The following is a 25,556-nucleotide window of genomic DNA, read 5'->3' on the forward strand; positions in this document are numbered from 1 at the left end:
AGTCTGCAGAAGCAACACAGCTTCTGGGACAGACCCTGTTTCAGGCTCAAGACATCCAGGTACCTTCTCTGCTAGAGGAGAGTTGTCTGCCTGGGAGGGCTCTGAGTGCCTGAGCAGGTGAGGGAGCCATCTTCTGTCCTGGGTCCATCAAAGACCAGTCTGCACAGGTGAGAGTGTGGACTGCAGAAGTGACACAACTTCTGGGACAGGCAGAAAGTACACAGCTTCTGGGACAGACCTCTTTTTAGACTCCAGATATCCGGGCAACTTTCCTAGCCAGAGGAGAAGTGGCCATCTAAGAGGACTCTGATCATTGGAGCAGGTGAGAAAGCCATCTTGTGTCCCGGGTCCCTTGGAGACCAGTCTGTGCAGGTGAGCATGCAGACTGCAGAGGCAATACATCTCCTGGAACAGGCCTGTTTTGGGCCTTCATCTTCTGGCCAGGAGGCAGGTCTGAATGCCAGACCTTTGTGAACCTTCCCTGCAAGAGGAAAGCTTGCCTGCAGAGAGTAGTAAGACCACTGAGACTCCAGAGAGAGCTGGACTCCCAGGACTGCTGACATAGGCTAACAGAATCAAAGGAGGAACAAGCTCCAACCAGATACAACTGTAACAACTAAAGCCAGAGATTACCAGATGGCCAAAGGCAAATGTAAGAATCTTACTAACAGAAACCAAAACCACTCACCATCATCAGAACCCAACACTCACACCTCAGCCAGTCCTGGATACCCCAACATACCCAAAAAGCAAGACTCGGATTTAAAATCATATCTCATGATGCTGGTAGAGGACTTTAAAAAGGGCATTAATAACTCACTTAGAGAAATATAGGTAGAATTCCTTAAAGAATTACAGGAAAGCACAACAAAACAGGTGATGGAATTAAACAAAACCATCCAAGACCTAAAAAGGGAAGTAGAAACAATAAAGAAAACCCAAAATGAGACAACTTGGGAGATAGAAACCCTAGGAAAGAAATCAGGAACCATAGATGCAAGCATCAGCACTAGAATACAAGAGATGGAAGAGAGAATCTCAGGTGCATAACTTTCCATAGAGAACATCGGCACAACAATCAAAGAAAATGCAAAATGCAAAAAGATCCTAACTCAAAACATCCAGGAAATCCAGGACACAATGACAAGACCAAACATACAGATAATAGGAGTAGATAATAATGAAGATTTTCAACTTAAAGGGTCAGCAAATAACTTCAACAAAATTATAGAAGAAAACTTCCCAAACCTAAAGAAAGAGATGCCCATGAACATACAAGAAGCTTACAGAAGTCCAAATAGACAGGACCAGAAAAGAAATTCTTCCCTACACATAATAATCAGAACAACAAATGTACTAAATAAAGATAGAATATTAAAAGCAGTAAGGGAAAAAGTTCAAGTAACATATAAAGGCATGCCTATTAGAATTACACCAGACTTCTCAACAGAAACTATAAAAGCCAGAAGATCCTGGACAGATGTTATGCAAACACTAAGAGAACACAAATGCCAGATCAGGCTACTATACCCAGCAAAACTCCCAATTACCATAGATGGAGAAACCAAACTATTCCATGATAAAACCAAATCACACAATATCTTTCCATGAATCCAGCCCTTCAAAGAATAATAAAAGGAAAAAACCAACAAAAGGACTGAAACTATTCTCTAGAAAAAGCAAGAAAGTAATCCTCCCACAAACCTAAAAGAAAACAGCCACAAGAACAGAATCTCAACTTAAGCAACAAAAATAACAGGAAACAACTATTACTTTTCTTTAATTTCTCTTAACATCAATGGACTCAATTCCCCAATAAAAAGATATAGACTAATAGACTGGCTACACAAACAGGACCCAATATTCTGCTGCTTACAGGAAACCCACCTAAGGGGAAAAGACAGACATTACCTCAGAGTGAATGGCTGGAAATCAATTTTCCAAGCAAATGGTCTGAAGAAACAAGCTGGAGTAGCCAATCTAATATCGAATAAAATTGTCGTCCAACCCAAAGTTATCAAAAAAGACAAGGAGGGGCACTTTATACACATCAAAGATAAAATCTACCAAGATGAACTCTCAATTTTGAATATCTATGCTCTAAATATAAGGGCAGTAACATTCATTAAAGAAACTTTAGCAAAGCTCAAAGTGCACAGTGCAACTTACACAATAATAGTGGGAGACTTCAACACCCCACTGTCAACACTGTACAAATCCTGGAAACAGAAACTAAACAGAGAGACATGAACACTAACAGAAGTTATGAAACAAATGGATCTAATAGATAACTACAGAACATATTTTTCTAAAACAAAAGGATATACCTTCTTCTCAATACCACAGGATACCTCCTCGAAAAATGACCATAATATTTGTCACAAAACAGGTCTCCACAAATACAAAACTATTGAAATTATCCCATGCATCCTATCTGATCACCCCGGACTAAGGCCGATCTTTAATAACAGCATAAATATTAGAAAGCCAACATTCAAGTAGAAACTGAAACACACTCTACTCAATGATTCCTTGGTCAAGGATGAAATAAAGAAATTAAAGACTTTTTAGAGTTTAATGAAAATGAAGCCACAACATACCCAAACTTATGGGACACAATAAAAGCAGTATTAAGAGGAAAACTCATAGCTCTGAGTGCCTCCAAAAAGAAATTAGAGCATACACTATCAGCCTGACAGCACACCTAGAAGCTCTAGAATGAAAGGAAGGAAATTCACACAAGAGGAGTAGATGGCAGGAAATAATCAAACTCAGGGCTGAAATCAACTAAGTGGAAACAAAAAGAAGTATTCAAAGAATCAACCAATCGAGGAGCTGGTTCTTTGAGAAAATCAACAAGATAGATAAACCCTTAGCCAGAAAACTACAAGGAACAGGGACATTATCCTTATTAACAAAATCAGAAAAAAAAAGGAGACATAACAACAGAACCTGAGAAAATCCAAAACATCATCAAATCCTACAACAAAAGGCTATACTCAACAAAACTAGAAAACCTGGATGAAAATGACAACTTCTTAGACAGATACCAGGTACCAAAGTTAAATCAGGATCAGATTAATGATCTAAACAGACCCATTTCCCCTAAAGAAATAGAAGCACTCATCAATAGTCTCCCAACAACAACAAAAAAAAAAAAAAAAAAAACCAGGACCAGGTGGGTATTGTGCAGAGTTCTATCATACCTTAAAACAAGACCTAATTCCAAATATCCTCAGACTATTCCACAAAGTAGAAACAGAAGGTACTCTACCCAGTTCATTCTATGAAGGCACAATTACTCTGATACCTAAGCCACACAAAAATCCAACAAAGAAAGAGAACTTCAGACCAATTTCCTTTGCGAATATCGATGGAAAATACTCAATAAAATACTAGCAAACCAAATTCAAGAACACATCAAAACAAACAACCATCATGATCAAGTAGGTTTCATCCCAGGGAGGCAGGGATGGTTTAATATATGAAAATCAATCAACATAATCCACAATATAAACAAACTCAAAGACAAAAACCACATGATCATCCTGTTAGATGCTGAGAAAGCATTTGACAAAATCTAGCACCCCTTCATGATAAAAGTCTTGGAAAGATCAGGAATTCAAGGCCCATACCTAAACATAATAAAAGCAATATACATCAAACTAGTAGCCAACATCAAACTAAATGAAGACCAACTGGAAGCAATCCCACTAAAATCAGGGACTAGACAAGGCTGCCCACTTTCTCCCTACCTATTCAATATAGTACTTGAAGTCCTAAACAGCAACTTAACAACAAAAGGAGATCAAGGGGATACAAATTGGAAAGGAAGAAGTCAAAATCACTATTTGCAGATGATATGATAGTTTATATAAGTGATCCTAAAAATTACACTAGAGAACTAAACTTGATAAACAGCTTCAGTGCATTATCTGGATATAAAATTAATTCTAACAAATCAATGGCCTTTCTCTACACAATGGATAAATAGGCTGAGAAAGAAATTAGGGAAAGAACACCCTTCACAATGGTCACAAATAATATAAATACATTGGTGTGACTCTAACTAAGAAAGTGAATGATATGTATGATAAGAATTTCAAGTCTTTGAAGTAAATTGAAGAAGATCTCAGAAGATGGAAAGATCTCCCATGCTCATGGATTGGCAGGATTAATATAGTCAAATGCCTATCATTCCAAAAGCAATCTATAGATTCAATGCAATCCCCATCAAAATTCCAACTCAATTCTTCACTGAGTAAGAAGAGCAATTTGCAAATTCATCTGGAATAATAAAAAACCCAGGATAGCAAAAAATATTCTCAACAATAAAAGAACCTCTGGTGGAATCACCATGCCTGACCTTAAGCTGTACTACAGAGCAATTGTGATAAAAACTGCATGGTACTGGTATAGTGACAGACAAGTAGACCAATGGACAGAATTGAAGACCCAGAGATGAACCCACACACCTATGGTCACTTGATCTTTGACAAGGGAGCTAAAACCACCCAGTGGAAAAAAGACAGCATTTTCAACAAATGGCTCTGGCACAACTGGCTGTTATCATGTAGAAGAATGCGAATTGATCCATTCCTATCTCCTTGTACTAAGGTCAAATCTAAGTGGATCAAGGAACTTCACATAAAACCAGAGACACTTAAACTTATAGAGGAGAAAGTGGGGAAAAGCCTTGAGGATATGGGCACAGGGGAAAAAATCCTGAACAGAACAGCAATGGCTTGCACTGTAAGATCGAGAATTGACAAATGGGACCTCATGAAACTGCAAAGCTTCTGCAAGGCAAAAGACACCGTCAATAAGACAAAAAAGACCACCAACAGATTGGGAAAGGATCTTTACCTATCCTAAATCAGATAGGGGACTAATATCCAATATATATAAAGAGCTCAAGAAGGTGGACTCCAGGAAATCAAATAACCCCATTAAAAATGGGGCTCAGAACTGAACAAAGGATTCTCACCTGAGGAATACCGAATGGCTGAGAAGCACCCGAAAAAATGTTCAACATCCTTAATCATCAGGGAAATGCAAATCAAAACAAACCTGAGATTTCACCTCACACCAGTCAGAATGGCTAAGATAAAAAATTCAGGTGACAGCAGATGCTGGCGAGGATGTGGAGAAAGAGGAGCACTCCTCCATTGTTGGTGGGATTGCAAACTTGTACAACCACTCTGGATATCAGTCTGGTGGTTCCTTAGAAAATTGGACATAGAACTACCGGAGGATCCAGCAATACCTCTCCTGGGCATATATCCAGAAGATGTTCCAACCAGTAAGAAGGACACATGCTCCACTATGTTCATAGCAGCCTTATTTATAATAGCCAGAAGCTGGAAAGAACCCAGATGCCTCTCAACAGAGGAATGGATACAGAAAATGTGGTACATTTACACAATGGAGTACTACTCAGCTATTAAAAATAATGAATTTATGAAATTCTAGGCAAATGGATGGGCCTGGAGGGCATCATCCTGAGTGAGGTAACACAATCACAAAGGAACTCACACAATATGTACTCACTGATAAGTGGATATTAGCCCAAAACTTAGGATACCCAAGATATATAATACAATCTGCTAAGCACATGAAACTGAAGAAGAATGAAGACCAAAGTGGGGTCACTGTACCCCTTCTTATAATTGGGAACAAAACATCCATGGAAGGAGTTACAGAAACAAAGATTGGAGCTGTGACAAAAGGATGGACCATCTAGAGACTGCCATACCCAGTGATCCATCCCATAATCAGCTTCCAAATGCTGACACCATTGCATACACTAGCAAGATTTTGCTGAAAGGACCCTGATATAGCTGTCTCTTGTGAGACTATGCTGGGGCCTAGCAAACACAGAAGTGGATGCTCACAGTCAGCTAGTGGATGGATCACAGGGCTTCCAATGGAGGAGCTGGAGAAAGTACCCAAGGAGCTAAAGGGACCTGCAACCCTATCGGTGGTACAACATTATGAACTAACCAGTACCCCGGAGCTCTTGACTCTAGCTGCATATGTATCAAAAGATGGCCTAGTCGGCCATCACTGGAAAGAGAGGCCCATTGGACACACAAACTTTATATGCCCCAGTACAGGGGAACGCCGGGGTACTGGTTAGTTCATAATGTTGTTCTACCTATAGGGTTGCAGATCCCTTTAGCTCCTTGGGTACTTTCTCTAGCTCCTCCAAATTGCTTAGAAGCACCTGAAAAAATGTTCAACATCCTTAATCATCTGGGAAATGCAAATCAGAACAACCTTGAGAATCCACCTCACACCAGTCAGAATGACTAAGATCAAAAATTCAGGTAACAGAATATGCTGGCAAGGATATGGAGAAAGAGGAACACTCCTCCATTGCTGGTGGGATTGCAAGCTTGTACAACCACTCTGGAAGTCAGTCTGGCGGTTCCTCAGAAAATTGGACATAGTACTACTGGAAGATCCAGCAATACCTCTCCTGTGCATATACCCAGAAGAAGTTCCAACTGGTAATAAGCACACATGCTCCAATATGTTCATAGCAGCCTTATTTTTAATAGCCAGAAGCTGGAAAGAACTCAGATGTCCCTCAACAGAGGAATGGATACAGAAAATGTGGTACATTTACACAATGAATTACTATTCAGCTATTAAAAACAATGAATTTATGAAATTCTTGGGCAAATAGATATCTGGAGGATATCATCCTTAGTGAGGTAACCCAATCACAAAAGAAGTCACTTGATATGCACTCAGCGATAAGTAAATATTAGCCCAGAAACTTAGAATACCCAAAATACAATTTAGAAAACACAAGAAAATCAAGGAAAAGGAAGAGCAACACGTGGATACTTCATTTCTCCTTAGAATAGGGAACAAAATGCCCATGGAAGTAGTTACAGAGACAAAGTTTGGAGCTAAGACAAAAGGATGGACTATGAAGAGACTACCTCACCTGGGGATCCGTCCCATCATCAGCCACCAAACCCAGACCCTATTGCATATGCTAGCAAGATTTTGCTGAAATGAACCTGATATAGCTGTCTCATGAGTCTATGCCAGTGCCTGGCAAATACAGAAGTGGCTGCTCACAGTCATCTATAGCATGGAACGCAGGGTCCCCAATTGAGGAGCTAGAGAAAGTACCCAAGGAGCTAAAGGGATCTGCAACCCGATATGTGGAACAACAATATGAACTAACCAGTACCCCCAGAACTCGTGTCTCTAGCTGCATATGTAGCAGAAGATTGCCTAGTTGGCCATCATTGGGAAGAGATGTCCCTAGGTCTTGCAAACTTTCTATGCCCCAGTACAGGGGAATGCCAGGGCCAAGCAGTGGGAGTGGGTGGGTAGGGGAGCAGGGCGGAGGAAGGTTATAGGGAACTTTCAGGAGATCATTTGAAATGTAAATAAAGAAAATATCTAATATAAAAAAGAAATGGCTATGTTCATTTATGAAATATTTAGTCCAATAATCTATTAATGAAATACAATGATAATCACATGGCATTTATAGTTTAAAGAATGGCAATGTCCTCATTTATGTCCAAATAAAGCACAGTTATAGACAACTTCATAATTCATTATTTGTGTGAATATATATTCATAGCATAAGAATTATTAGCTACATGATATAAGCAATGAAAGATTACTGTTCAGTGTATGAAATAATAAATAACAGAATTCTCATATCACATTATATACACGGATTGTTTTCAGGATCACAGAATTTTTTAGATAATATAAAATAGTTAATGATGACCTTGCAATATATAGAGAACATAAAAGAGGAAATACATTTTAAATATGTTTCAAGTAATGTAAAACATAAAATGTATAGGTTAGGTAATATACAGGCAAAAATGTTTCTCCTACGAATTAATCTATAGGCAGTAGAGTATTAGTAATGGACACTGAAAAGAAAGGAGTTAATACTTACAATAAATAGGGTATTAGGTAATCAATGCAAACCACAAGGAAGTGTTATTGAATAGCACACACATTCACTCAAACACCTAAATTATTTGGACAAACCCACAGTTTTGTGTTTATTGGCGTATAGATACTCAAATATGTTCAGGTTCCCCTGGAAATATGTACAGCTGCATGTGCTACTCAGGTGACCTCAGGTGTGCTTCCTCGGGAGCTATCCACCTTTAATTTCTTTTTTGAAACACGCCAGCCTGGAACTTGATGTGTAGGCTAAACTAGCTTGCTAATAGGCCTCAGGACCATCCCCTATCCCCATCTCTCAGCACTGAAATTATGAGTGTGTACCTCTCTGTCATCTTTTAAATATGAGTTATGGGGGATCAGTTCAGATCCTTGAGAAGAGCAAGCATTTTACCAACTGAGGCATATCTCCAGCCCCCAAATGGCCAATTTACTTGAAACCATAGAAACACACACACACACATACACACACACACACACACACACACACACACAAATACTACCTTGTGTCTATCTGTATCAAAAAATGTAGAGGCCTACAAACATTAACAATGATGATCAAATATTTCTAATTATGTGGTCTGTTTATAACTTCTAATTATGCGACAAAACTAACTATACTAACAAGACTGTCTTATTTATAAGTGCAAAATTTTAATGAGGCTTTTTCTCCTGAGCTTCACATGGGGTGATTAAAGTGCTCACAGTCTGAAGGATGGAGTTATCTAGAGGCTTCTTTGTTCTCATATTCAATCTATTAATGGCTAGGTTTCAGAATACTCAGATGTAGTCTTCTTGCACCTGAATCACCTTCCCATGCTTAGTGACTTAATGGTGGAATTGCACATTTCTGCAAGGGCCTGCAAAACTTTAAATATTGTTCTGATGAAATGTAGAGTAAATGTTTCCTCATTAGGAAACTGGGATCTCTGATACTGAGGTGTTATTATATAAAGATACAACCTGAAGAAAATTCTGAATGAAATATGAAATGAAGTGCTCATAATCCTTGTATCTGAAAGTCCTTCCCAGGATACAGAATTCTGAAGCTAGTGTGCCCCAGTAAATTGAGAGTACATGCATACAGATGTATAATTTAACCAAGTTTGTGACATCTGTGTGTTTAAAAAGACTTAAATAATTAATCCTATTGGAACCAATAAATAAAATGGAGCCATATGATGGAAAATTACACAGTACTTAGCAGTAGACATAGGTAAATGCTTAAATATGAATGTACCTAATAAGATACTGAGAAATACATTCAACCAGGTACCTGATCCATAGGTAAAAGCCATATTTGCTGTAAAGAGAAAACAAAGTTCTAGTCTCTTATGAAATGTGTCTACTAGGGAATTATATAGATTTTCATAATTTCAATCGTTAGATTTAGACTATAGAAAGAGAGTGCAGCATGTGATGAGGTAAAATCATTGTGATGTGATCTGCTCTGTTTCAGTGTCTATTAAGGAACCCGCTGGTGCTGACTCAGACATTCTGCAAAGTCACAGAGTCTATGACTTTTAAGGCATCTTCACATTTTTTGCCCCTATATTTACAAACTCAGTTTATAATGACGCCGAAGTCTGCTGCTATGCTCACAGGTAGATATTTCTTCTTTGTGGGTTTATTTCATATTTTTCACAATGAGTAAATTTAAGTGGGATATATATTTAGGAAATATGTCGATAGCAGAAGACAGAAAGTATAGTGTACTTGAGTGCATTTGCTGAAACTGTCAAAACAGAAACACACCCAACACCACATAAGTATTTTTAATACATAAAATTTCACAATGCACCTTATATAACTCATTATCTTCCTGCCTCCCTTCCTACATAACTGCCCATTTCCTTTCCCCTCCCACTGAAGAGACAACTGTTCTCATGTCACAGTCTATCCTCCTTTTAACTGCTTCTATAACTTTCTTCTTGTACTCATTGTACAAGTATTCTTCTTGTACTTCTTTATATATATATATATATATTTTTTTTTATTACATCTTTTCCTCAATTACATTTCCAATGCTAACCCAAAAGTCCCCCATACCCTCCCCCCCAATTCCCTACCCACCCATTCCCATTTTTTTGGCCCCAGCATTCCCCTGTACTGGGGCATACAAAGTTTGCATGTCCGATGGCCCACTCTTTCCAGTGATGGCCGACTAGGCCATCTTTTGATACATATGCAGCTAGACTCAAGAGCTTCAGGGTACTGGTTAGTACATAATGTTGTTCCACCCATAGGGTTGCAGATCCCTTCAGCTCCTTGGGTACTTTCTCCAGCTCCTCTATTGGGGGACCTGTGATTCATTCACTAGCTGACTGTGAGCATCCACTTCTGTGTTTGCCAGACCCCAGCATAGTCTCACAAGAGACAGCTATATCTGGGTCCTTTCAGCAAAATCTTGCTAGTGAATACAATGGTGTCTGATCATAAATGCTGATCATGGGATGGATCTCTGGATATGGCAGTCTCTAGATGGTCCATCCTTTTGTCACAGCTCCAAACTTTGTCTCTGTAACTCCTTCCATGGGTGTTCTGTTCCCAATTCTAAGGAGGGGCATAGTGTCCACACTTCAGTCTTCATTCTTCTTGAGTTTCATGTGTTTAGCAAACTGTATATTATATCTTGGGTATCCTAAGTTTTGGGCTAATATCCACTTATCAGTGAGTACATATTGTGTGAGTTCCTTTGTGATTGTGTTACCACACTCAGGATGATGCCCTCCAGGTCCATCCATTTGGCTATGAATTTCATAAATTCATTCTTTTTAATAGCTGATTAGTACTCCATTGTGTAAATGTTTTCTGTATCCATATTTTCTGTATCCATTCCTCTGTTGAGGGGCATCTGGTTTCTTTACAGCTTCTGGCTATTATAAATAAGGCTGCTATGAACATAGTGGAGCATGTTTCCTTACTGGTTGGGACATCTTCTGGATATATGCCCAGGAGAGGTATTGCTGGACCCTCCGGTAATACTATGTCCAATTTTCTGAGGAACCAGCAGACTGATTTCCAGAGTGGTTGTACAAGTTTGCAATCCCACCAACAATGGAGGAGTGTTCCTCTTTCTCCACATTCTCGTCAGCATCTGCTGTCACCTGAATTTTTGATCTTAGCCATTCTGACTGGTATGAGGTGGAATCTCAGGGTTGTTTTGATTTGCATTTCCCTGATAATTAAGGATGTTGAATATTTTTTTTAATATTTTTATTACATATTTTCCTCAATTACGTTTCCAATGCTATCCCAAAAGTCCCCCATAGCGCCCCCCCCTCTTCCCTATCCATCCATTCCCATTCTTTTGGCCCTGGCATTCCCCTATATTGGGGCATATAAAGTTTGCAAGTCCAATGGGCCTCTCTTTCCATTGATGGCTGACTAGGCCATCTTTCGATACATATGCAGCTAGAGACAAGAGCTCCTGGGTTCTAGTTAGTACATCATGTTGTTCCAACAATAGGGTTGCAGATCCCTTTAGCTCCTTGGGTACTTACTCTAGCTTCTCCATTGGGAGCCCTGTGATACATCCAATAGCTGACTGTGAACATCCACTCCTGTGTTTGCTAGGCCCCAGCATCGTCTCACAAGAGACAGCTATATTTGGGTCCTTTCAGCAAAATCTTGCTAGTGTATGCAATGGTGTCAGCGTTTAGAAGTTGATTATGGGATGGATCCCTGGATACGGCAGTCTCTAAATGGTCCATCCTTTCATCACCGCTACGAACTTTGTCTCTGTAACTCCTTCCCTGGGTGTTTTGTTCCCAATTCTGAGAAGGTGCACAGTGTCCACACTTTGGTCTTCATTCTTCTTGGGTTTCATGCGTTTAGCAAATTGTATCTTAAATCTTGGGTATCCTAAGTTTTGGGCTAATATCCACTTATCAGTGAATACATATTGTGTGAGTTCTTTTGTGATTGTGTTACTTCACTCAAGATGATGCCCTCCAGGTCCATCCATTTGGCTAGGAATTTCATAAATTCATTCTTTTTAATAGCTGAGTAGTACTCCATTGTGTAAATGTACCATAATTTCTGTATCCATTCCTCTGTTGAGGGACATCTGGGTTCTTTCCAGCTTCTGGCTATTATAAATAGGGCTGCTATGAACATAGTGGAACATGTGTCCTTTTTACCGGTTGGGACATCTTCTGGATATATGCCCAGGAGAGGTATTGCTGGATCCTCCGGTAGTACTATGTCCAATTTTCTGAGGAACCGCCAGACTGATTTCCAGAGTGGTTGTACAAGCTTGCAATCCCACCAACAATGGAGGAGTGTTCCTCTTTCTCCACATCCTCGCCAGCAACTGCTGTCACCTGAATTTTTGATCTTAGCCATTCTGACTGGTGTGAGGTGGAATCTCAGGGTTGTTTTGATTTGCATTTCCCTGATGATTAAGGATGTTGAACATTTTTTCAGGTGTTTCTCTGCCATTCGGTATTCCTCAGGCGAGAATTCTTTGTTCAGTTCTGAGCCCCATTTTTTAATGGGGTTATTTGACTTTCTGGAGTCCACCTTCTTGAGTTCTTTATATATATTGGATATTAGTCCCTTATCTGATTTAGGATAGGTGAAGATCCTTTTTGAATATTTTTTAAGGTGCTTCTCTGCCATTCGGTATTCCTCAGGTGAGAATTCTTTGTTCAGTTCTGAGCTCCATTTTTTAATGGGGTTATTTGATTTTCTGGAGTCCACCTTCTTGAGTTCTTTATATATATTAGATATTAGTCCCCTATCTGATTTTGGATAAGTAAAGATCTTTTCCCAATCTGTTGGTGGTCTTTTTGTCTTATTGACAGTGTCTTTTGGCTTGCAGAAGCTTTGCAGTTTAATGAGGTCCCATTTGTCAATTCTCGATCTTACAGCACAAGCCTTTGCTGTTCTATTCAGGAATCTTTCCCCTGTGCCCATATCTTCAAGGCTTTTCCCCACTTTCTCCTCTATAAGTTTCAGTGTCTCTGGTTTTATGTGAAGTTCCTTGATCCACTTAGATTTGACCTTAGTACAAGGAGATAGGAATGGATTGATTCGAATTCTTCTACAAGATAACCACCAGTTGTGCCAACACCATTTGTTGAAAATGCTGTCTTTTTTCCACTGGGTGGTTTTAGCTCCCTTGTCAAAGATCAAGTGACCGTAGGTGTGTGGGTTCATTTCTGGGTCTTCAATCCTATTCCATTGGTCTACTTGTCTGTCACTATACCAGTACCATGCAGTTTTTTATCACAATTGCTCTGTAGTAAAGCTTTAGGTCAGGCATGATGATTCCACCAGAGGTTCTTTTATCCTTGAGAAGAGTTTTTGCTATCCTACGTTTTTTGTTATTCCAGATGAATTTGCAGATTGCTCTTTCTAATACGTTGAAGAATTGATTTGGAATTTTGATGGGGATTGCATTGAATCTGTAGATTGCTTTTGGCAAGATAGCCATTTTTACAATGTTGATCCTGCCAATCCATGAGCATGGGAGATCTTTCCATCTTCTGGGGATCTTCTTTAATTTCTTTCTTCAGAGGCTTGAAGTTCTTATCATAGAGATCTTTCACTTCCTTAGTTAGAGTCACGCCAAGATATTTTATATTATTTGTGACTACTAAGAAGGGTGTCGTTTCCCTAATTTCCTTCTCAGCCTGTTTATTCTTTGTGTAGAGAAAGGCCATTGACTTGTTTGAGTTAATTTTATATCCAGCTACTTCACCGAAGCTGTTTATCAGGTTTAGGAGTTCTCTGGTGGAATTTTTAGAGTCACTTATATATACTATCATATCATCTGCAAAAAGTGATATTTTGACTTCATCTTTTCCACTTTGTATCCCCTTGATCTCCTTTTGTTGTCGAATTTCTCTGGCTAGGACTTCAAGTACAATGTTGAATAGGTATGGGGAGAGTGGACCGCCTTGTCTAGTCCCTGATTTTAGTGGGATTGCTTCAAGCTTCTCACCATTTATTTTGATGTTGGCTACTGGTTTGCTGTAGATTGCTTTTATCATGTTTAGGTATGGGCCTTGAATTCCTGACCTTTTCAAGACTTTTATCATGAATGGGTGTTGGATCTTGTCGAATGCTTTTTCTGCATGTAACGAGATTATCATGTGGTTTTTGTCTTTGAGTTTGTTTTTATAATGGATTATATTGATGGATTTCGTATATTAAACCATCCCTGTATCTCTGGAATAAAACCTACTTGGTCAGGATGGATGATTGCTTTAATGTGTTCTTGGATTTGGATAGCGAGAATTTTATTGAGTATTTTTTCATCATTATTCATAAGGGAAATTGGTCTGAAGTTCTCTATCTTTGTTGGATCTTTCTGTGGTTTAGGTATCATAGTAATTATGGCTTCATAGAATGAGTTGGGTAGAGTTCCTTCTACTTCTATCTTGTGGAATAGTTTGTGCAGAACTGGAATTAGATCTTCTATGAAGGTCTGGTAGAACTCTGCACTAAACCCATCTGGTCCTGGGCTTTATTTTGTCTGGGAGACTATTAATGACTGCTTCTATTTCTTTAGGGGATATGGGACTGTTTAGCTCGTTAACTTGATCTTGATTTAATTTTGGTACCTGGTATCTGTCCAGAAATTTGTCCATTTCGTTCAGGTTTTCCAGTTTTGTTGAGTATAGCCTTTTGTAGAAGGATCTGATGGTATTTTGGATTTCTTCAGGATCTGTTGTTATGTCTCCCTTTTCATTTCTGATTTTGTTAATTAGGATGCTGTCCCTGTGCCCTCTAGTGAGTCTAGCTAAGGGTTTATCTATCTTCTTGATTTTCTCAAAGAACTAACTCCTCGTTTGGATAATTCTTTGAATAGTTCTTGTTTCCACTTGGTTGATTTCACCCCTGAGTTTGATTATTTCCTGCCTTCGACTCCTCTTGGGTGAATTTTCTTCCTTTTTTTCTAGAGATTTAAATATGTTGTCAAGCTGCTAGTGTGTGCTCTCTCTAGTTTCTTTTTGGAGGCACTCAGAGCTATGAGTTTCCCTCTTAGTAATGCTTTCATTATGTCCCATAGGTTTGGGTAATTGTGGCTTCATTTTCATTAAACTGTAAAAAGTCTTTATTTTTTCTTTATTCCATCCTTGACCAAGGTATCATCGAGAAGAGTGTTGTTCATTTTCCACGTGAATGTTGGCTTTCCATTATTTATGTTGTTATTGAAGATCAGCCTTAGTCCATGGTGGTCTGATATGTTGCATGGGACAATTTCAATATTTTTGTGTCTGTTGAGGCCTGTTTTGTGACCAATTATATGGTCAATTTTGGAGAAAGTCCCGTGAGGTGCTGAGAAGAAGGTATATCCTTTTGTTTTAGGATAAAATGTTCTGTAGATATCTTTTAAGTCCATTTGTTTCATAACATCTGTTAATTTCACTGTGTCCCTGTTTAGTTTCTGTTTCCAGATCTGTCCATTGATTAAAGTGGTGTGTTGATGTTTCCCACTATTATTGTGTGAGGTACAATGTGTGCTTTGAGCTTTACTAACGTGTCTTTAATGAATGGGGCTGCCCTTGCATTTGGGGCATAGATATTCAGAATTGAGAGTTCCTCTTGGAGGATTTTTCCTTTGATGAGTATGAAGTGTCCCTCCTTGTCTTTTTTGATAACTTTGGGTTGGAAGTTGATTTTATTCGATATCAGAATGGCTACTCCAGCTTGTTTCATCAGACAATTTGCTTGGAAAATTGTTTTCCAGCCTTTCACTCTGAGGTAGTGTCTGTCTTTTTCCCTGACATGGGTTTCCTGTAAGCAGCAGAATGTTGGGTCCTGTTTGTGTAGCCAGTCTGTTAGTCTATGTCTTTTTATTGGGGAATTGAGTCCATTGATATTAAGAGATATTAAGGAAAAGTAATTGTTGCTTCCTTTTATTTTTGTTGTTAGAGTTGGCATTCTGTTCTTGTGGCAGTCTTCTTTTAGGTTCGTTGAGGGATTACTTTCTTGCTTTTTCTAGGATGTGATTTCCATCCTTGTATTGATTTTTTTTTTCTGTTATTATCCGTTGAAGGGCTGGATTCGTGGAAAGATAATGTGTGAATTTGGTTTTGTTGTGGAATACTTTGGTTTCTCCATCTATGGTAATTGAGAGTTTGGCCGGGTATAGTAACCTGGGCTGGCATTTGTGTTCTCTTAGTGTCTTTATAACATCTGTCCAGGCTCTTCTGGCTTTCATAGTCTCTGGTGAAAAGTCTGGTATAATTTTGATAGGCCTGCCTTTATATGTTACTTGACCTTTCTCCCTTATTGCTTTTAATATTCTATTTTTATTTAGTGCATTTGTTGTTCTGATTATTATGTGTCGGGAGGAATTTCTTTTCTGGTCTAGTCTATTTGGAGTTCTGTAGGCTTCTTGTATGATCATGGGCATCTCTTTCTTTAGGATTGGGAAGTTTTCTTCTATTATTTTGTTGAAGATATTTGCTGGCCCTTTAAGTTGAAAATCTTCATTCTCATCAACTCCTATTATCCGTAGATTTGGTCTTCTCATTGTGTCCTGTATTTCCTGGATGTTTTGAGTTAGGATCCTTTTGCATTTTGTATTTTCTTTGATTGTTGTGCCGATGTTCTCTATGGAATCTTCTGCACCTGAGATTCTCTCTTCCATCTCTTGTATTCTGTTGCTGATGCTTGCATATATGGTTCCAGATTTCTTTCCTAGGGTTTCTCTCTCCAGCGTTGCCTCACTTTGGGTTTTCTTTATTGTGTCTACTTCCCTTTTTAGGTCTAGTATGGTTTTGTTCATTTCCATCACCTGTTTGGATGTGTTTTCCTGTTTTTCTTTAAGGACTTCTACCAGTTTGGTTGTGTTTTCCTGTTTTTCTTTAAGGACCTGTAACTCTTTAGCAGTGCTAAACTAAGTGCTAACTCCTGTATTTCTTTAAGTGAGTTATGAAAGTCCTTCTTGATATCCTCTACCATCATCATGAGATATGCTTTCAAATCTGGGTCTAGATTTTTGGTTGTATTAGGGTGCCCAGGACTAGGTGGGGTGGGAGTGCTGCATTCTGATGATGGTGAGTGGTCTTGATTTCTGTTAGTAGGATTCTTAAGTTTGCCTTTTGCCATTTGGTAATCTCTGAAGCTAGCTGTTATAGTTGTCTCTGGTTAGAGCTTGTTCCTCAGGTGACTCTATTAGCCTCTATCAGCAGACCTGGGAGGCTGGCTCTCTCCTTAGTTTCAGTGGTCAGAGTATTCTCTGCAGGTAAGCTCTATTTTTGCAGGGAAGGTGTTCGAACCTGCCTCCTGACAGAAGTTGTGTTCCAATCACCAGAAGTCTTAGGATCCCATGGGGAATCCTGTGTGGGTCCTTGCGGGTGTCCGGAGACTCCACTGGCAAGGCACCCCGGTGCTCGAGAGGACCGGAAGGGACTTGTGCCCCATCAGAGCCCGGATTGCCTGCTTCCCTAGTTAATGCAGTCTCAGGTCCCACTCAATTGGATTGGAGCAGAAGCTCTGTTCCACTCACCAGAGGTCTTAGGATCCCATGGGGAATCCTGTGTGGGTCCTTGCGGGTGTCTGGAGACTCCTCTGGCAAGGCACCCTGGTGCTCGAGTGGACCGGAAGGGACTTGTGCCCCAGCTCAGGCCGGGTTGCCTGCTTCCCTAGTTAATGCAGTCTCAGGTTATGCGCAATTGGATTGGAGCAGATGCTGTGTTCCACTCACCAGAGGTCTTAGGATCCCGTGGGGAGTCCTGTGCGGGTCCTTGTGGGTGTCCGGAGACTCCACTGGCAAGGCACCTGAGTGCTAGAGTGGACCAGAAGGGACTTGTGCCCCATCAGAAGCCAGGTTGCCTGCTTCCCTAGTTAATGCAGTCTCAGGTCCCGCTCAATTGGATTGGAGCAGAAGCTGTGTTCCACTCACCAAAGGTCTTAGGATCCCATGGGGAATCCTGTGCGGGTCCTTGCGGGTGTCCGGAGACTCCTCTGGCAAGGCACCCCGATACTCGAGTGGACCGGAAGGGCTTTCTTGTACTTCTTGAGTACTCTGTCTATACTCAAAAAGTTTTTCTAAATATGCACATTAACTACTGATTCTTCTGTTTCTTTCACCAGAAGCAGTATGTTTCAGATTTAGATTGGTTTGAACTTAATGTATTGTAATTATGCTGTGCTATTATTCTGTCTTCTTAACTGCAAAATGTAATAGGAACCTATAATCTTAATTAGCCCATATAAATGGGCATGCAATCCAGGTAATTTATTTACAAGTCATATGCCTAGATTAGGCAGATCTTGGGCGATAGTAACTTATTACCCAGTTGTAAAGACTCTTGCTCTTTGCTATTTCTCCTGCCTATGCAGTTCTGATCCATGGCTGCTTCCTCCTCCTCAGTCTTCCTGTTCTTCCCGACCATCTCTTGCTTTCTGTCTCTCCTTGCAACGCCCTCTCTCAAATATCTAGTACCATCTTTCTCTATCTCCTACCCAATCACAGCCTCTAGCCTTTTATTGAATTGGGGAGAAGGTTCATTCAAATGGCATTACTTGAGTACCTTAGGATCTCCTGACGCAGTGCAATCACATCTTGAGGAATCAGTATTTAGGATTAGAAGATAAGAAACATTAGATCAACCCACTACACCAGAGAGATCCCACTGTTTATGTACAAACAATTGTTTACCTAATAGATATAATACTATATTTTATCTTAATTCTTGTAAACAGTGTCATAATGCTTAAATCCACTGATACCATTTCATGCATATTTGTATTTTTTAATGGATATCTTCTTTATTTACATTTCAAATATGTGCCTCTTTCCATGTCTCCCCTTTAGGAAACCCCCAGTGCTATTCCCCTGCTCCTGCCTCTATGAGTATGCTCCCCCAACCCACCCACCCAATCCCATCTTCCCACACTGGGATTCCCTTACACTGGGGCATCAAACCCCCTCCAGCCCAAGGCCTCTCCTCTGACTGATGCCAACACGGCCATCCTCTGAAAATGTGCGGCCAAGCCATGGGTCCCTCCATGTCTACTCTTTGGTTGGTGGTCTTGTCCCCATGAGCTCCTGAGTGTCTAGCCAGTTGACACGGTTGCTCCCTTAATGGGGATGCAAACTCCCTCAGCTCTTTCAGTCCCTTCTCCAACTCCTACATTGGGGGGCCCTGCACTCAGTCCAATGGTTGGTTTCAAGCATCTGCCTCTTTATTTGTCAAGCTCTGGCAGAATCTCTCAGGAGACAGCCATATCAAGTTCCTGTCAGCAAGCACTTCTCTACATCCACAATAATGTCTGGGTTTAGTGACTTTATATGAGATGGCTGATATCCACTTATCTGCTGAGGGTTGTTTTTTGACTGATTATATAGTCAAATTTGTAGAAGGGTGTCATGAGATGCTGAGAAAAGATATATTTCTTTTGTTTAAGATGAAATGTGTTTTTTTATAGATAGATAGATAGATAGATAGATAGATAGATAGATAGATAGATAGTCCATAACCTCTGTTAGTTTCAATGTGTTTCTGTTTAGTTTGTGTTTCCATGATCTGTCCATTGATGAGAGTGGGGTGTTGAAGTCTCCCACTATTGTTGTGTGAGGTGCAATGTGTGCTTTGAGCTTTAATAAAGTTTCTTTTATGAATGTGGGTGCCCTTGCATTTGGAGCATAGATGTTCAGAACTGAGAGTTCTTCTTGGCAGTTTTTTCCTATGATAAGTATGAAGTGTCCTTCCTAATCCTTTTCGATAACTTTGGGTTAAAAGTCTATATTACTGGAGATTAGAATGGCTACTCCAGCTTGTTTCTTGGGACCATTTGCTTAGAAAATTGATTTTCACTCCTTTACTCTGAGGTAGTTTCTGTCCTTGACACAAAGGTATGATTCCTGTATGCAGCAAAATACTAGGTCCTGTTTATATATCCAGTCTTTTAGTCTACGTCTTTTTGTTAGAGAATTGAGTTCATTGATAAGAGATATTAAGAAAAAGTGATTGTTGCTTCCTGTTATTTTTATTGTTAGAGGTGGAATTGTGTTTTTGTGGCTATCTTCCTTTGGGTTTTTTGAAATAAGATTACTTTCTTGCTTTTTCTAGGGTGTAGTTTTTCTCCTTGTGTTAAAATTTTCCATATATTATTTTTTGTAGGGCTGGAATTGTGAAAAGATACTGTGTAAATTTGTTTTTTATGGAAAATCTTAGTTTTTCCATCTATGTTAATTGAGAGTTTTGCTGGGCATAGTATCCTGGACTGGAATTTGTGTTCTCTTAGGGTCTGTATGACATCTGCCCAGGATCTTCTGGCTTATATAGTCTATGGTGAGAAGTGTAATTCTGATAGGTCTGCCTTTATATGTTACTTGGCCTTTCCCCCTTACTGATTTTAATACTCTTTCTTTGTTTTGTGTTTTTGGTGTTTTGACTATTACATGATGGCAAAAATTTCGTTTTTGTACAATCTATTTGGAGTTCTGTAGGCTTCTTTTATGTCCATGGACACCTCTTTCTTTAGGATAGGGAAGTTTTCTTCTATAATTTTGTTGAAAACATTTATTGGACCTTTAAGTTGGGAATCTTCACACTCTTCTATACCTATTATCCTGAGGTTTAGTCTTCTCATTGGGTCCTGGATTTTCTGGATGTTTGGAGTTAGAAGCTTTTTTTTAATTCTGCATTTTCTTTGACTATTGTGTCAATGTTTTCTATGTTATATTCTGCACCTGAGAATCTCTCTCCTATTTCTTGTATTCTGTTGGTGATGCTTGCATCCATGACTCTTGATCTCTTTCCTTGGTTGTCTATCTCCAGGGTTCTCTCCCTTTGTGATTCCTTTATTATTTCTAATTCAATTTTTATATCTTGATTTGTTTTCCAATTTCTTCACCTTTTTGCCTGATTTCCTGTAATTCCTTAAGGAATTTTTGTGTTTCCTGTATTTTCTGGGTGCTGTGGTATAGGATCAGTTCCCTGCACAGAAGGAAATGAGAAGGATCCTATCCCAGGCTGCTCTTCAGTTTCTGTGCCCTGAGAGTTCTGTGTGGGTCCCTCTGAGCAGAAGTGGTGGTCTTACCTGTGCTCACAGGTTTGTCTGCTCTCCTGGGAGACCAGTGAACTCCTGAAGGTATTTTGGTTATGGAGTACTGTGTCACAGAATCAGCTACCAGTGAAGATGTTTCATGCATATTTGTAAAAGGTTTGTATGTTTTGACACTAAAGAGCAGTTGTTATGCTATACATTATCAATCTTAAAAGTGTATTGAGAATTTGGCTCTCTGAAAGTCATTGTAAGTGGAGTATTTAAAGGTTCTAGAATTAAGCAAAAGTTGACTAACATAATAGTTGATTTTAGGCTATAAATGTCAAGCAGGTATGTGGCAACCTAGTGTAAAGAGAAAAAGAATAAAAGGCTATATTAATCATCAACAAACAAAAGGTCAGGGAGATAAGAAAGAGTGAATATAAAGTATGTGGGTAAAAGAAAGCAATACAAAGCAAAACAAAAAATAAAGTCAACCATTAACAAGTGTAGAAGCCACTTTTAGGAGGTGTGGCACTCAGTACTGGCACTTTTAGGAAGTATGGTATTGTTCAGTAGGCATGTCCTTGCTGGAGGGAATATGTCACTAATTGGTGGGGTTTGAGTTCTTAGAAGCACAAGTTAGGCCTATAGTCACCTTCAATTCTGCTGTCTGCTGATCACAATGTAGAAATCCCAGCTTCTTTACCAGCACCTTGTCTGCCTTTGTGCTGCCATGTTTCCTTCCTTAATGATAGTGGAATCTGAAACTATAATCCATCCCCAGTTAAATGCTTTCTTTTAAAGAGATTACCATGTTCATGGTGTCTCTGCACAGCACTAGAAACCTTAACTAAGACACAGTCAGGCTGTTCGTGTGTAATATGTTGCTGCTTTTCATATCTTTTTTCATATTCAGATTTCCAAATGAGTACACATGGGCAACTCTTTACTTTTATATGGCAGTTTTCATGACATGTTGAGATCTTCTGTTAGTGTAACTTGGAATAATGAGCATCTTACATAAGGTTGTATTTACTGTCAAAAGTACTCTCTAATACAATATCTTTATAGGGATTTTATTTGTGACCACAGTTTTTCAACAGAGATTACTATGTCAAGAACAGAGTATATCTTACTAGTTGGAACATCTTCTGGATATATACCCAGGAGAGGTATTGTGGGATCCTCCGGTAGTACCATGTCCAATTTACTGAGAAACTGCCAGACTGATTTCCAGAGTGGTTGTACAAGCTTGCAATCCCACCAACAGTGGAGGAGTGTTCCTCTTTCTCCACATCCTCGCCAGCATCTGCTGTCACCTGAATTTTTGATCTTAGTCATTCTGACTGGTGTGAGATGGAATCTCAGGGTTGTTTTGATTTGCATTTCCCTGATGATTAAGGATGCTGAACATTTTTTCGGGTGTTTCTCAGGATTCGGTATTCCGCAGGTGAGAATTCTTTGTTCAGTTCTGAGTCCCATTTTTTAATGGGGTTATTTGATTTTCTGAAGTTCACCTTCTTGAGTTCTTTATATATATTGGATATTAGTCCCCTATCTGATTTTGGATAGGTAAAGATCCTTTCTCAATCTGTTGGTGGCCTTTTTGTCTTATTGACAGTGTCTTTTGCATAACAGAAACTTTGAAGATTCATGAGGTCCCATTTGTCAATTCTCGATCTTACAGCACAAACCATTGCTGTTCTACTCAGGAATTTTTCCCCTGTGCCAATATCTTCGAGGCTTCTCTCCACTTTCTCCTCTATAAGTTTCAGTGTCTCTGGTTTTATGTGGAGTACCTTGATCCACTTAGATTTGACCTTAGTACAAGGAGATAGGAATGGATCAATTTGCATTCTTCTACATGGTAACCACCAGTTGTGCCAGCACCATTTGTTGAAAATGCTATCTTTTTTTCCACTGGATGGTTTTAGCTCCCTTGTCAAATATCAAGTAACCATAGGTGGGTGGGTTCATTTCTGGGTCTTCAATTCTATTACATTGGTCTACTTTTTTGTCGTTATACCTTTACCATGCCGTTTTTATCACAATTGCTCTGTAGTAAAGCTTTAGGTCAGGCATGGTGATTCCACCAGAGGTTCTTTTATCCTTGAGAAGAGTTTTTGCTATCCTAGGTTTTTTGTTATTCCAGATGAATCTGCCAATTGCCCTTTCTAATTTGTTGAAGAATTGAGTTGGAATTTTGATGGGGATTGCATTGAATCTGTAGATTGCTATTGGCAAGATAGCCATTTTTACAATGTTGATCCTGCCAATCCATGAGCATGGGAGATCTTTCCATCTTCTGAGATCTTCTTTAATTCCTTTCTTCAGAGACTTGAAATTTTTATCATAGAGATCTTTCACTTAGTTAGAGTCACGCCAAGGTAACATGCTCCACTATGTTCATAGCAGCCTTATTTACAATAGCCAGAAGCTGGAAAGAACCCATATGCCCCTCAACAGAAGAATGGATACAAAAAAATGTGGTACATTTACACAATGGAATGAATTTATGAAATTCCTAGGCAAATGGTTGGACCTGGAGGGCATTATCCTCAGTGAGGTAACCAAATCACAAAAGAACTCACACAATATGTACTCACTGATAAGTGGATATTAGCCCAGAAACTTAGGATACCCAAGATATAAGATACAATTTGCTAAACACGTGAAACTCAAGAAGAACGAAGACCAAAGTGTGTACACTTTGCCCCTTCTTAGAATTGGAAACAAAACACCCATGGAAGGAGTTACAGAGACAAAGTTTGGAGCTGAGACAAAAGGATGGACCATCTAGAGACTGCCATATCCAGTGATCCATCCCATAATCAGCCTACAAATGCTGACACCATTGCATACACTAGCAAGATTGTGCTGATAGGACCCTGATATAGCAGTCTCTAGTGAGACTATCCCACGTCCTAGCAAACACATAAGTGGATGCTCACAGTCAGCTATTGGACAGATCACAGGGCCCCTAATGGAAGAGCTAGAGAAAATACCCAAGGAGCTAAAGGTATCTGCAAACTTATAGGTGGAACAACATTATGAACTAACCAGTACCCCGGAGCTCTTGACTCTAGCTGCATATGTATCAAAAGATGGCCTAGTCAGCCATATCTGGAAAGAGAGGCCCATTGGACTTGCACACTTTATATACCCCAGTACAGGGGAACGCCAGTGCCAAAAAGTGGGAATGGGTGGGTAGGGGGGACTTTTGGGATAGCATTGGAAATGTAAATGAGGAAAATACCTAATTTAAAAAAAAGAACAGAGTATATCAGCAAATCTTGAAACAATGGTTAAATTCTGGCATGTCAAGCAGATTTGTAGTCTTCCTAAGTTGTATGCATACTCAATGGTGACTTACTGGAATGATAGCACCATTAGGAACTGCAACCCTCTAAGAATATTATGTGGGTTGCTGCATTTGTACTGAAAGTTCTATGGAACGACTGAAGATATATTATCATGAAGATTAAAGTTGAGAATCATATCACTATGTGACACTGACAAATCATTGACAGATTTACCCTTCTCACACAGTCTGCCCTACTGTAGTCTTGAACATAGTAGAACATAGATGTAGATGTGGTCTACACTACTGTTATTTTTTCCTTTCTATTGCTACTTTGTGTATATTTGCCCTTGGAACTAATCTCAGCCACACCCCCCTTTTCCTACTGATGAATCAGTGGGATTGATGTCTTCCCCTTATCACTTAAATAAATTTCCCATTTGGTTCAAGTAAGACTGAACTGTGGCTGAAACTAAATTAATTCTCAGCAAATATAGCTCAGGGACACAACAGTTCATTATACACTGTGCCCTGGTTTGAACCCTGGTTCATATATGACAGAGGAAATAAGGCAAAAGTGATGTTTAAAATAAAATGATAAATAGAAAAGAGAATTGAAAGGCTAGATGCCACTAAATGAAGGAACTACCTGCCTAGTACACATGAAAATTCCCAGCAATTAAAAAAGAACAAAAGAATTCTTCATTTAGCTCTTTACCTAATTTTTAATAGGGTTATTTGGTTCTCTGGAATCTAACTTCTTGAGTTCTTTGTATATATTGAATATTAGCCCTCTATCTGATGTAGGGTTGGTAAAGATCTTTTCCAATCTGTTGGTTGCCATTTTGTCCTATTCACAGTGTCCTTTGCCTTATAGAAGCTTTCAAATTATAAGAGGTCCCCTTTATCAATTTTTGATCTTAGAGCATAAGCCATTGGTGTTCTGTTTAGGAAGTTTTTCCCTGTGCCCATGTGTTTAAGGCTCTGACCCACTTCCTCTTCTATTAGTTTTCTTGTATCTGGTTTTATGTGGATGTCCTTGATCCACTTGGCCTTGAGTATTGTACAAGATAAAAATGGATAAACTTGCATTCTTCTACATGCAGACTTTAAGTTGAACCAGTATCATTTGTTGAAAATGTTGTCTTTTTTCCACGGGATAATTTTAGCTCTTTTGTCAAATATCAAGTGACCATAGGTATGTGGGTTCAATTCTGGGTCTTCAGTCTCAATTGAGGAATATCAAATGGCTCAGAAGTACCTAAAGTAATTTTCAACATCATTAGTCACCAGGGAAATGCAAATCAAACAACCCTGAGATTTCCCCCCTCACACCAGT

The 25,556-nt window shown here is 39.3% G+C and overlaps 1 protein-coding gene across 1 annotated transcript in view; it reads left to right on the top strand.

The window, feature by feature from the left end:
- The window catches only part of LOC110305413 (solute carrier organic anion transporter family member 6C1-like), a 144,914-nt gene that overhangs the window by 57,987 nt on the left and 61,371 nt on the right, over window positions 1-25,556 (top strand). The window contains exon 7 of the mRNA XM_085844251.1: window positions 9,416-9,560. Coding sequence (XP_085700377.1) covers window positions 9,416-9,560 — 145 coding nt within the window. The remainder of the gene's footprint in view (window positions 1-9,415; window positions 9,561-25,556) is intronic.

Source organism: Mus caroli, unplaced genomic scaffold (assembly GCF_978045245.1).
Source record: "Mus caroli unplaced genomic scaffold, Mus_caroli_1 scaffold_1, whole genome shotgun sequence".
Classification (NCBI taxonomy): domain Eukaryota; kingdom Metazoa; phylum Chordata; class Mammalia; order Rodentia; family Muridae; genus Mus; species Mus caroli.